General features: G+C 35.2%; 1 protein-coding gene across 1 annotated transcript in view; it reads left to right on the forward strand.

Moving 5' to 3' along the window:
- The window catches only part of SLC12A2 (solute carrier family 12 member 2), a 108,790-nt gene that overhangs the window by 50,423 nt on the left and 44,613 nt on the right, over window positions 1-13,754 (forward strand). Inside the window, exons 8-10 of the mRNA XM_029217643.1 lie at window positions 7,131-7,258; window positions 7,355-7,439; window positions 9,910-10,061. Coding sequence (XP_029073476.1) covers window positions 7,131-7,258; window positions 7,355-7,439; window positions 9,910-10,061 — 365 coding nt within the window. The remainder of the gene's footprint in view (window positions 1-7,130; window positions 7,259-7,354; window positions 7,440-9,909; window positions 10,062-13,754) is intronic.

Genomic DNA, 13,754 nt, shown 5'->3' on the forward strand with positions numbered 1-13,754 from the left:
ATAGTGGCTGTATCAATTTATATTCCCACCAACAGTGCAAGAGGGTTCCCTTTTCTCCACACCCTCTCCAGCATATATTGTTTGTAGATTTTTTGATGATGGCCATTCTGACCAATGTGACGTGATATCTCATTGTAGTTTTGCTTTACATTTCTGTAATGATTAGTGATATTGAGTCTCCTTTCATGTGTTTGTTGGCAATCTGTATATCTTCTTTGGAGAAATGTCTATTTAGGTCTTCTGCCCATTTTTGGATTGGGTTGTTTGTTTTTTTTGATATGGAGCTGCATGAGCTGCTTGTAAATTTTGGAGATTAATCCTTTGTCAGTTGCTTCGTTTGCAAATATTTTCTCCCATTCTGAGGGTTGTCTTTTCGGCTTGTTTATGGTTTCCTTTGCCGTGCAAAAGCTTTTAAGTTTCATTAGGTCCCATTTGTTTATTTTTGTTTTTATTTCCATTTCTCTAGGAGATAGGTGAAAAAGGATCTTGTGATTTATGTCATAGAGTGTTCTGCCTATGTTTTCCTCTAAGAGTCTGATAGTGTCTGGCCTTACATTTAGGTCTTTAATCCATTTTTTTTTTTTTTTTTTTTTTTGCGGTACGTGGGCCTCTCACTGCTGTGACCTCTCCCGCTGCAGAGCACAGGCTCCGGACCCGCAGGCCCAGCGGCCATGGCTCACGGACCCAGTCGCTCCGCAGCATGTGGGATCCTCCCGGACTGGGGCACGAACCCACGTCCCCCGCATCGGCAGGCGGACTCTCAACCACTGTGCCACCAGGGAAGCCCCTTAATCCATTTTGAGTTTATTTTTGTGTATGGTATTAGGGAGTATTCTAATTTCATTCTTTTACAGGTAGCTGTCCAGTTTTCCCTGCACCACTTATTGAAGAGGCTGTCTTTTCTCCATTGAATATTCTTGCTTCCTTTTTCAAAAATAAGGTGACCATATGTGCGTGGGTTTATCTCTGGGCTTTCTATCCTGTTCCATTGATCTATATTTCTCTTTTTATGCCAGTACCATACTGTCTTGATTACTGTAGTTTTGTAGTATATTGTGAAGTCAGGGAGCCTGATTCCTCCAGCTCCATTTTTCTTTCTCAAGATTGCTTTGGCTGTTCTGGGTCTTCTGTGTTTCCATACAAATTGTGAAATTTTTTGTTCTAGTACTGTGAAAAATGCTATTGTTAGTTTGATAGGGATTGCACTGAATCTGTAGATTGCTTTGGGTAGTAGAGTCATTTTCACAATGTTGATTCTTCCAATCCAAGAACATGGTATACCTCTCCATCTGTTTGTATTATCTTTAATTTCTTTCATCAGTGTCTTATTGTTTTACGCATACATGTCTTTTTTCTCCCTAGGTAGATTTGTTCCTAGGTATTTTATTCTTTTGGTTGCAATGGTAACTGGGAGTGTTTCCTTAATTTCTCTTTCAGATTCTTCATCATTAGTGTATAGGAATGCAAGAGATTTCTGTACATTAATTTTGTATCCTGCTACTCTACCAAATTCATTGATTAGATCTAGTGCTTTTCTGGTAGCATCTTTACGATTCTCTAGGTATAGTATCATGTCATCTGTGAGCAGTCACACTTTTCCTTCTTCTTTTCCAATTTGGATTCCGTTTACTTCTTTTTTGTCTCTGATTGCTGTGGCTAAAATTTCCAAATCTATGTTGAATAACAGTGGTGAGAGTGGGCAACCTTGTCTTGTTCCTGATCTTAGAGGAAATGGTTTCAGTTTTTCACCATTGAGAATGATGTTGGCTGTGGGTTTGTCATGTGTGGCCTTTATTATGTTGAGATAAGTTCCCTCTGTGCTTACTTTCTGCAGAGTTTTTATCATAAATAGGTGTTGAATTTGTCGAAAGCTTTTTCTGCATCTATTTAGATGATCATATGGTTTTTATCCTTCAATTTGTTAATATGGTATATCACATTGATTGATTTGCATATATTGAAGAATCCTTGCATTCCTGGGAGAAACCCTACTTGATCATGGTGTATGATCCTTTTAATGTGCTGTTGGATTCTGTTTGCTAGTATTATTTTGAGGATTTTTGCATCTATGTTCATCAGTGATATTGGCCTGTAGATCTTTTTCTTTGTGACATCTTTGTCTGGTTTTGGTATCAGGGTGATGGTGGCCTTGTAGAATGAGCTTGGGAGTGTTCTTCCCTCTGCTGTAGTTTGGAAGAGTTTGAGAAGGATAGGTGTTAGCTCTTCTTTTAACGTTTGATAGAATTCACCTGTGAAGCCATCTGGTCCTGGGCCTTTGTTTGTTGGAAGATTTTTAATCACAGTCTTAATATCAGTGCTTGTGATTGGTCTGTTCATATTTTCTTTCTTCCAGGTTCAGTCTCGGAAGGTTGTGCATTTCTAAGAATTTATCCATTTCTTTCAGGTTGTCCATTTTATTGGCATATAGTTGCTTGTAGTAATCTCTCATGATCCTTTGTATTTCTGCAGTGTCAGTTGTTACTTTTCCTTTTTCATTTCTAATTCTGTTGATTTGAGTCTTCTCCCTTTTTTTCCTGGTGAGTCTGGCTAATGGTTTATCAATTTTGTTTATCTTCTCAAAGAACCGGCTTTTAGTTTTATTGATCTTTGCTATTGTGTCCTTCATTTCTTTTTCATTTATTTCTGATCTGATCTTTATGATTTCTTTCCGTTTGCTACCTTTGGGGTTTTTTTTGTTCTTCTTTCTCTAACTGCTTTAAGTGTGAGGTTAGGTTGTTTGAGATGTGTCTTGTTTCTTGAGGTAGGATTGTATTGCTATAAACATCCCTCTTAGAACTGCTTTTGCTGCATTTCATACATTTTGCATTGTCATGTTTTCATTGTCATTTGTTTTTAGGTAGTTTTTTGGTTTCCTCTTTGATTTCTTCAGTGATCTCTTGGTAGTGTACTGTTTAGCCTCCATGTGTTTGTATTTTTAACATTTTTTTTTCCTGCAATTGATATCTTGTCTTATAGCATTGTGGTCAGAAAAGATACTTGATATGATTTCAATTTTATTAAATTTACCAAGGCTTGATTTGTGACCTAAGATATGGTCTATCCTGGAGAATGTTTCATGAGCTCTTGAGAAGAAAGTGTATTCTGTTGTTTTGGGATGGAATGTCCTATAAATATCAATTAAGTCCATCTTGTTTAATGTATCATTTAAAACTTGTGTTTGCTTTTTTATTTTCATTTTGGATGAGCAGCCCACTGGTGAAAGTGGGGTTTGTTAAAGTCCCCTACTAGGATTGTGTTACTGTCAATTTCCCCTTTTATGGCTGTTGGCATTTGCCTTACGTATTGAGGTGCTCCTATGTTGGGTACATAAATATTTACAGTTGTTATATCTTCTTCTTGGATTGATCCCTTGATCATTATGTAGTGTCCTTCTTTGTCTCTTGTAATAGGTTTTATTTTAAAGTCTATTTTGTCTCATATGAGAATTACTACTCTAGCTTTCTTTTGATTTCCATTTGCATGGAATATCTTTTTCCGTCCCCTCACTTTCAGTCTGTATGTGTCCCCAGGTCTGAAGTGGGTCTCTTGTAGACAGCATATATACGGGTCTTGTTTTTGTATCCATTCAGCCAGTCTGTGTCTTTTGGTTGGAGCATTCAATCCTTTTACATTTAAGGTAATTATTGATATGTAGGTTCCTATTACCATTTCTCAATTGTTTTGTTTTTGTTTTTGTAGGTCCTTTCCTTCTCTTGTGTTTCCTGCCTAGAAAAGTTCCTTTAGCATTTGTTGTAAATCTGGTTTGGTGGTGCTGAATTCTGTTAACTTTTGCTTGTCTGTAAAGGTTTTAATTTCTTCATCGAATCTGAATGAGATCCTTGCTGGGTAGAGTATTCTTGTTTGTAGGTTTTTCCCTTTCATCACTTTAAATATGTCCTGCCAGTCCCTTCTGGCTTACAGAGTTTCTGCTGAAAGATCAGCTGTTAACCTTATGTGGACTCCCTTGTATGTTATTTGTTGCTTTTCCCTTGATGCTTTTAATATATTTTCTTTGTAGTTAATTTTTGATAGTTTGATTAATATGTGTCTTGGCATGTTTCTCTTTGGGTTTATCCTGTATGGGACTCTCTGTGCTTCCTAGACTTGATTGACTATTTCCTTTCCCATGTTAGGGAAGTTTTCGACTATAATCTCTTCAAATATTTTCTCAGACCCTTTCTTTTTCTCTTCTTCTTCTGGGACCCCTATAATTTGAATGTTGCTGTGTTTAATGTTGTCCCAGAGGCCTCTGAGACTGTCCTCAATTCTTTTCATTCTTTTTTCTGCTCCCTGGCAGTTATTTCCACCATTTTATCTTCCAGATCACTTATCTGTTCTTCTGCCTCAGTTATTCTATTGATTCCTTCTAGAGTACTTTGTATTGTACTTTTAATTTCAGTTATTGTGTTGTTCATCATTGTTTGTTTGCTCTTTAGTTCTTCTAGATTCTTGTTAAGTGTTTCTAGTATTTTCTCCATTCTGTTTCCGAGATTTGGGGTCATCTTTACTATCATTACTCTGAATTCTTTTTTCAGGTAGGTTGCCTGTTTCATCTTCATTTATTTGGTTTTGTAGGTTTTTACCTTGCTCCTTCATATGTAACATATTTTTCTGTCGTTTCTTTTTTTTTTTTTTTTTTGATGGGTGGGGCTGTATTCTTGTCTTACTGGTTGTTTGGCCTGAGGCATCCAGCACTGGAGTTTGCAGGCAGTTGGATAGAGCTGGGTCTTGGTGCTGAGATTAGGACCTCTGGGAAGCCTCACTCTAATTAATATTGCCTGGGATCCTAGGTTCTCTGTTAGTCCAGTGGTTTGGACTCAGAGCTCCCACCACAGGAGCTCGGGCCTGACCTCCAGCCTGGGAACGAAGATCCCGCAAGCCAGTCACTGCGAGTTCCTCCCATCCCCTTATGTGTCCATGGTCCCCCACTGGTGCCTGGTAGGTCCCCTAGTTGTGCGGATACATGATTTCCGCATCCTCTTGGTCCGCCCCACAGCCTTTTATTTTTCTTTCCCTACATTGACATTCTTCAAGAGTACAGGCCATTTGTTTTTTTAGAAAGTCCCTCCAGTTGGTTTTGTTTGATTTCCATAGATTCACTTGTTTACTTTTGCCAAGAACACTACATGAAGAGTGTGTCTTCAGAGTCTCACATCAGGAGACTCACATGATGTCAGTTTTCCCCATCACTGATGGTGTTAAATTTAATGACTTGGTGAAAGTGCTACCTGAGAGTTTTATCTATTGTTAGGTTGCCACTTTCTTCTTTGTAATTAATAAGTAGTTTGTGGAGAGATACTTTGAGACCGTGTGTAACTTATTCCCCATGTTACTTTCACCAAATGGTCTTATTTCATTCATTCTCAACCCCTATTAACTGGCTTCTGTCTGTCATGGTCACAATAACATGTTGCTAGATACAGCATGCAGTTTTTTAGTCTTCTGACTCTCAGCAACATTATATTTAGTTGTCCCATTCTCCTGGAAACACTTTTCTTGTTTTATTTGATGTCAGTCACTGTGTTCTAGTGAGTTCTTTTCTACCTAATTCACTGGTCACTATATCTATTACTCCTGTTACCCCTTCTCTTCTTTCAAACCTCTAAATGTCAGAGTTGCACAGAGTGTTGTCCTGCATCTTCTAACTGTATTCTTTCCTTTGGCAATATCTTTTCTCATGGCTCAAAATGCTCTCAAGGGATTCACATATTTCTATTCCTGCATCTCTCCTTTAAACTCCAGATGCAGGTATACATTCATTTGTTTATTTGATGTCCCTCCTACCTAACCGTTCTCAGACCTCTCCATCCTAGTAAGTGAAAGAAACCAGGATTTCAGTGTTTTCTACTTGCCCTCTTACTTACTAATCCTTCTCTAATCAGTACATTATTCTCCCATCACTAGACTGAACCACTGCAGTACCTCCTAATTGGTCTCCCTGCTTCAGATGCTGATGCTTTCAGTCCACTGTCCATGCAGCATCCACATAAGCATCATGTCAGTTGTGTGGTTCTACGCCCACCTTGGCATAGGACAAAATCTAAACTCCTGTAAAATTAAAATTTTGCATAATCTCACCCCTGCTGATCCCTTCCATCTCATTTCATCTCCCCCTTACTGTGAGGGCTTTGCATCTTTTAGTTCTCCAAAAGAGGTAAACTTTTTTCCTGCCTCAGGGCCTTTCTACATGTTGTTGGTTATTCCTGGTGTACTCTTTCTCCTGGAACATCACATGGCTGATTCCTGCTCAATAAAGTCTCAGCTTAAGTGTTAGCTCCTTAGTTGTATCTCTTTAGCCTTCTGTAACCACATTGAATTAGTTTGTCTCTCTTTCATTATTTATCACAACACCCTGTTTCCATCCGTACATTTACTGCTATTTGCAGTGACCTTTTTCTTAACTTGTTTTGTAGCTCCTCATTGATACTCTTAAGTTCCATGAAGGTAGCTTGTTGCTGTTGGATCTCTCAGTACTTTGAGATACTGGATGGTTCCAGTACAGGACCTGGCACGTGGTGTATACGCAAATGATGGATGGATGGATGGATGGATGACCGTTAATTGGTTTTTTCAGTGTCAGGGCCTATCAGAATAGATGGAAACAGCAGGACTAGTTGAAGCTTTCATTATTGTTGAAATGGAAAGGCCCTTTACCTGGTTTGTCTTAGCTACAAATTATCTGGATGCCTGATGAATAGCCTCAAAAGTCAAACAAGTCACCACTAGGAAATAGAGAAAGCTGTACAAATAGATAGAATATAAGCTGGATGTAAGGAAAAATGTGGTTCCAGGTTTGTATTATGTCCCTTTTGTTCTTCTGCCTGCTTTCTTGCTTCTTTGACCTCTTGGAGAGATAACAATCAAGTTAGAGGTGTTTGAAACATAATTAGTAAGGTATAAAAAATAGTGGGGCATGAACCAGGTCAAATCATTTTGAATGTAAACCATTTCCCTCATATAAGAAAAGAGAAACACCAATACATACTTGAATTAGGAAATAATTCAAGAATTTACCAGTTACTTGAGCTGAAGAAAAGTCAGGGGTCTTAGATAAACACTTATTCTTAACCTAAATTATCATGGTCTAATCTGCTATCCATTAATTGCCAAAAATATTTTGTTCTCTACAGCTGAAATATTTAATGAGAACTTTGGGCCAGATTTTCGAGAGGAAGAGACCTTTTTTTCTGTGTTTGCCATCTTTTTTCCTGCCGCAACTGGTATTCTGGCTGGAGCAAATATCTCAGGTGATCTCGCAGTAAGTATTTTAAAATGCTGTATCAATTTTATACAAAAAGTGATTTACATATATTTATTTTTAAAGGTAGACTTAAAAAATGTTCTTGTCTTCTAGGATCCTCAGTCAGCCATACCCAAAGGAACACTCTTAGCCATTTTAATTACTACGGTGGTTTACATAGGAATTGCAGTATCTGTAGGTAAATAACCTTACATTTGTTATGTGTTTCAGAAATTTAATGATGTACATACTATAAACATTCATTTTCATGACATTATATTTCTAACTTTTAAATTAAGTATTTCAATAAAAGGATTCTAAGTTTTGTATTTTCAAAAATACTTAAGTAAACTAGTGGTGATTCTGTAGACATTATCTAAGTCACTAAATGCTCTAAGGTTTTTCCTTTAGGATTTCTATTAATTAGTAAGCTAGAAAGTTATGTAAAATCTTATCTGCAGATTCTTAAATTTCACTGAGATATATTTACAGAAAATGTAATTCATATGTAGAAGTAAATGCATTATACTTTCTGAGCTTTACAAATTTTGGAATATTTTTGTTTATGATGGTTATTTTATATTTTTATGTAATCTTGTTGTATGAAGATTGTTTCAAGGCTATTAAGAAATACCTGGCATTTTTTACCATAAAACCTATTCAATGCACAGGAATTGAATGAAAAGTGTTATTAAATTAATGAAAATGGTTTTAAGCCACTTTAATACATTCATGGAATCATAACATTTTAGAACTTGAAGAAAGGACTTAAGTGATCAGCCAGTCTCTAAATCTTTTATAGATAAGGAAGTCAAAGGTCAGAGATTTTGTTACCAACCATATGATAATGGCACTTCCTTTAAAAAACTGTTTTCATGGCAAAGAGGGTTTTGGTGTTTTATTTATTTATAAGCAAATAAATAAATAATTTTAAAAGGCTATTTGTAATAGGAGGTTCTTAACTGAAACAGTACAGAAAAAAATTTAGTAACTACTGATTTTACATATAATTTGCATACATTGACTGTAGATACTGTCTTGTCTTGAATTTAGTACACATTCATGAAAGTACATAGTTTACCCGGAAAACATGTTTTTAAAATGTAAGCATTGTCTTTAATATCTAAATTCTAAAATTCAGGTTTTACAGTTAAAAATTTTAAGCATACTACAAGAATAAATCTTAGTCTAGTACTAATCAGAAGAATTACAAACTCCAAATTCATTGACTACAGAATATAAATTTTCCATGTATTTGAGTAAGAAAATTTTTATTTTTGCCATATATTCAATCACGTGTTGGGAAGTAATGACAGAACTGTTTTTACAAACTGAGCTGCTAATTTGCGTAAATGTAATTTTGAAATTTTATTAAACAAGGGTTAGAAATGCTAATAATATTATCATGGTGGGCTATGTTAACATTTGAAAAAGTAACTCGATTACATTTATCATTGCAATGCATACAGAAATTCCTGAAATTCATTTTGAAAAAAGAAAATGAATTACATTTATAAGCTTATTAGCAAAATATTTTTGTATTCCCCTAGAAGTTTCTAGCATGCTTGTATACAGGGATCCCCAGCCCCCGGGTTGCAGACCGGTACTGGTCCGCGGCCCGTTAGGAACCAGGCCGCTCAGCAGGAGGGGAGTGGCATGTGAATGAGCGAAGCTTCATCTGCCACTCCCCATCGCACGCATTACTGCCTGAACCATCCACCACCACCCCACGCCACCCCCCACCATCCCCACCCCGTCCATGGAAAAATTGTCTTACACGAACCCAGTCCCTGGTGCCAAAAAAATTGGGGACTGCTGTTTATATACATTATACGTAAGCTAGAAAATTTACTTTTAATTTAAAAAATGATATAACTGATTATGTTTCATGGGAAATAATTTGTTATTGCAGGAAAACATTTCTGTTTTTATCTGACGCTCCAATAATACTTGCCATTGTACTCATTTCATTCTGTCTACACTAGGGCAACAGGAGTAGCCCTTTCTCCCTGATATTCAGTAGCGGAGTCAGTAAAGATCACCTCTACACTAGTAATTGTGTAACTAGCTCAAGCAGTGGAACCTTTTTTCCCCAGACAATTCTGATGGAGAACATCAAAATATGAACTATAAAAGCATAGCTGCTTTAAGGTTAGATAGGGCTCTCTCTGTTCTGCCCTCAACCTCCAGTGGTTTCAGGAGTACCTTTAAGGAGGTGGTTTTGCAAACACTGCTCTGAAAGTCCAAAGAAGAAATTTAAGTATGAAGAACTGTATACAGACTGTCTAGTCATTAAAAAAACTCTTCCTTTCAAAACTTAATTTTTGTTTTATTGTTTAGTTTTTGTTGTAATGCCTGTGATTTTTACATCATATATGATGAGAAAGCATTGTTCAAGTGCTTCAAAAGTAAGAATATATGAACTCTAAGGAATGGTCATTACTGTTAGTTGTACATCGTACGTTATTCCAAATAATTCTTAATACTGAGGACCATGATGCTTTCCAAATTCTGTTCCAGGTAAACCTTTCTTAATTGTAAATACAATGTATGCTATAATAAGCAAGTATATACAGTCAGCACTGTAATTTCTTTATGGGTGTATATAATTTTGAAATGAATGTAAGCATTAGTTTGATTTTTTGTCCTCATTGTCCCTTGTGCTTCAGGTTCTTGTGTTGTTCGGGATGCTACGGGGAACGTTAATGACACTATTGTAACAGAGCTAACAAACTGTACTTCTGCAGCCTGCAAATTAAACTTTGACTTTTCATCTTGTGAAAGCAATCCTTGTTCCTATGGCCTAATGAACAACTTCCAGGTGAGCATCAAATTTATATTATACAGACATTCTGTGTTCATCTAGAGGTCAGACTGCTATCAACTCTGACCATTCAGAGTATAGCAAAAACTTAGAAGGGAGGATTGTTGTTACTTTATACCCAGATATCAATAAAGACTGTACGCAACTAATTGTGAAAACAGAAAAATATGAAAGAATGAAATCTGAGCCTGTTCAGAGGCAAAAGGGCCCCAGAGGGCAACACTTTTATCATAGGGTATAATATATAGTACATATATACAGTATACTGTTTCAGAAAGCAAGAAAACATCTCACACATGGTCATATGTGCTGGATCTATTTTTGGATTCTCTGTTGTGTTCCATTGATCTTTGTGTCTATCCCTCCACCAGTGCCATACTTTCTGGATTACTATAGTTGGTTGTAAGTCTTGAAATCGGGTAGCTTGATTCCTCCTACTTTATTCTTTTTCAAAATTGTTTTAGCTATTTTAGTCCCTTTGCTTTTCCAAATAAATTTTAGAATAATCTATGTTTATCTACAAAAAAGTCTTGTTGGAATCTTGATAGGAACTGCATTAAACTTGTACATGAATTTGGGGAGGATTGATAGATTTACTATGTTGAGTGTTCCAACCCATGAACACTTACGTTTCTCCATTTATTTAGATCTTCTTTAACTTCTTTCATAAGTATTATGTAGTTTTCAGAATATCAGTCCTGTACATATTTTGTTAGACTTACATCTAAGTATTTCATTTTGATTTTGAGCAATTTAAACCCATACTAATTGAAATGAGTTCAGTTTTCCAATTTGAGGTTTCTCCATAATTGCTTTATATATGAATGCCCTTTTAAAAAAGTATTGATTAGTATCAGTAGTTTTATTTAATTAGATCTGGCTATCATATAGTGATGCTGTGTTAAACCACTATTGAACAACAGATTAATAAAATTATTAATGGATGCTTAAAAGTTTGTGAACTATTAAACGTATGAACTGTGTGAAGATTAGTATTACTGCTCAAGTATTTGGAGAATATCAGTTTTATTATTACCTCTGTAAGATACTGAAAGCAAAATGAAATTTTTGTAAAATTTATGGGTTTTAGATAGAAGAGGAAAAGGAGTCAGTAAAATTTGGAGGATATTTTGAGAGTTGCTTGATAAGCCTCAGGATGCTAGAAACAAAAGAACATAAAGGTGTAAATTCAGGAGATTAAAATATTCTGTGGTAAATTTATAGAATAGATGGTACTGCTAATTCAAAGTGGAAAATAAAAATTTCGCTTCCTAGTGTTTCTCCAGTAATGTGTAAACATAATAAACAGAATAGTTGAGGATTTAATGTATTGTAGAACATTATATAGACATTTTATGTAGAATCTATGTATTTTACATTAAAATTTTATAACTTAAATATTTAATGCCATTATTTGTATTTTCTTTTGTATAGTTTCAAGCAATTTACTGCACTTTCAGTGGTTAAAAATACTGAACTCAATTATGTAATAGAAGTTTGTTTTTTCTAGTCATAAGACTAGGCAAAATCGTAGGAATGAAAGAAAGTATTCATGTCCAGCTAATTATTCAGGCCAATTCAGACATTGATACTGTGTATGAAAGGCACAGATGTTGGTCTCTGCCCAGTGACTGAAAATGCCAATCAGATTTCTGTGTTGTTGCCTTGAAATACAGAAGTGTGTTGTCTTTATCAAGTCTAAGTATGGACTCATTCAAGCAAAGTGTGAGAATTTGGTGTACGTAAAGTTGCTTTTCCAATTTAAGTAAATTAAAAAAAAATACTTTGTAAAGCGATACAGAATGGAAAGAAAATCCTGTAAAATTATCAATTGCTTGTCACTTGGAAAATGAAGAATGGTGAATAGAACGTAACTGAGGAGCATGTAAGTGGAGACTCCATCATGAAATCTATACAAAGACACACTATATAATACTATTTTGCATATAGTTGATAAATATATGCATATATAATAGGGTCACTTTATTTTTCTTAAATGTTTAATTTTCTTTAGTTTTATGTTTCTTATATTTCTACATTTTAATGTCCTCTGAAACCTTTGACTCACCACTGCTTAATAAAATGTGAGCTTCATTGCTCCGTCAGAGCCTTTCATACCCAAACTTAAGTCCCACTGCTTCTATCCAGACTGAACTCCAGTCATTACGTGTTTGTATATGTATACATGCACACGCTTACCCTACTCTGTTGCTTTATTTGTTGCTTCACTCTGCTTGGAATGCACTGGCTTTTTCTTTTTATATGTCCAAATCTGTCTGCTCTTCAAACCCAGTTCCATGAACATTTTTTTGGACCCTAAATCGTCAACACACACACATTCCCCACACAAAATCTCACCATTCGTTTTACTTGCCACTTTTTTTTTTTTACTTTTTATTAGACTTTTGTCTTTTATCCCCCCCTTATTAAAGACCAGACCATCTTTTGTTTTTCATCTTTGTTTCCACTATATATTTTTGATAACACTGATGTTACTATTATTTGAATGCATTTCATTTACTTGCTACTCATATTTTACCATAAAATGGTGGGAAACACAAAGGTTATTGGATAAATGTATAACTAGAAAACAGGAAACTTGGCAAATCATAGAAGCATAGTTTGTAGATGCTAAGCATGGAGCATTATTTATCTTAATTCAGAGGTGATGGAAGAAAAGAAAATGAATCTTTTCCTCAAAACATGAAAGGTGAAATGTTATGGTTATATGTAATGTTGCTGGTGTCAGTTTTGGCTTAATCTATCAATGTATCATATTCTTTTTTCTCCCCTTTTTTCTTCATTTACCTCCTGCCTTTGTACTTACTTAACTTTGAAGGCATTACAGACAGACATGGAATTTTGTATTATCTGAGAAGTATATATAACAGAAATCAAGTCTGCTTATTTTTATCTTGGTCCACCTTATCTATCCTTTATAATCTCCTTCCCTAAGGACAGATTCTAGCATTAAATAATAACTGTGTAAAAATAGTGATTATGAAAAATGTATCATGTGTATGTAACTACTAAATTGGTATTAAAAGGCTGAATAGAAAATCATCTTTTCAATGAGTTTTTTCTCCCGGAGATTCTCAGAGAAGTCAATGCTAATGTTTCTTAAAACTCTTAAATATGTTCTTCAGGTTTAAACCTAAATCTTCTGAAAGATGCAGGGAGAGACATTTAAGTGAAACAAGGTGGTTTATGTATACATGAAACCAGACTTAGGTATTATGGCCAGGGATTGTACCCAGAGCTAGTTTTACATCAGACTTAATATTAAATTATAGGCAAGTGTATAGTAAACAGCCTAAAACCTGATTTCCTTATCTCCTTGGTCTCAGTTGGCATGTTCTTGGTCAATATAAATGAAAGGTAAATCTCCACTAATGAAGTAATGAATTTAGATGTTGATCATCATTCACTACTGGTAAAATTTATAATGCATAGATCAAGTTGACAGTACCTGAATCCATTAAACAACTCTTAGGAATCAATTTAATACTTTGACAGATTTCAAAGGTTCACAAGGAACAGTGCGATGAAAACCTGTGTACCTACCCTTCATTTGTATTTACTAGTTTATATTTTGCCCCATTTGCCTTATCTTTATATATATGTATATATATATGTATAGTATTTTTCTCCTCAAACATAATGAGAATAAATTATAGACATCACATGACA

This window comes from Monodon monoceros, unplaced genomic scaffold (assembly GCF_005190385.1).
Source record: "Monodon monoceros isolate NGI ecotype Baffin Bay Population unplaced genomic scaffold, NGI_Narwhal_1 Super_Scaffold_12, whole genome shotgun sequence".
In the NCBI taxonomy this organism is placed as follows: Eukaryota; Metazoa; Chordata; class Mammalia; order Artiodactyla; family Monodontidae; genus Monodon; species Monodon monoceros.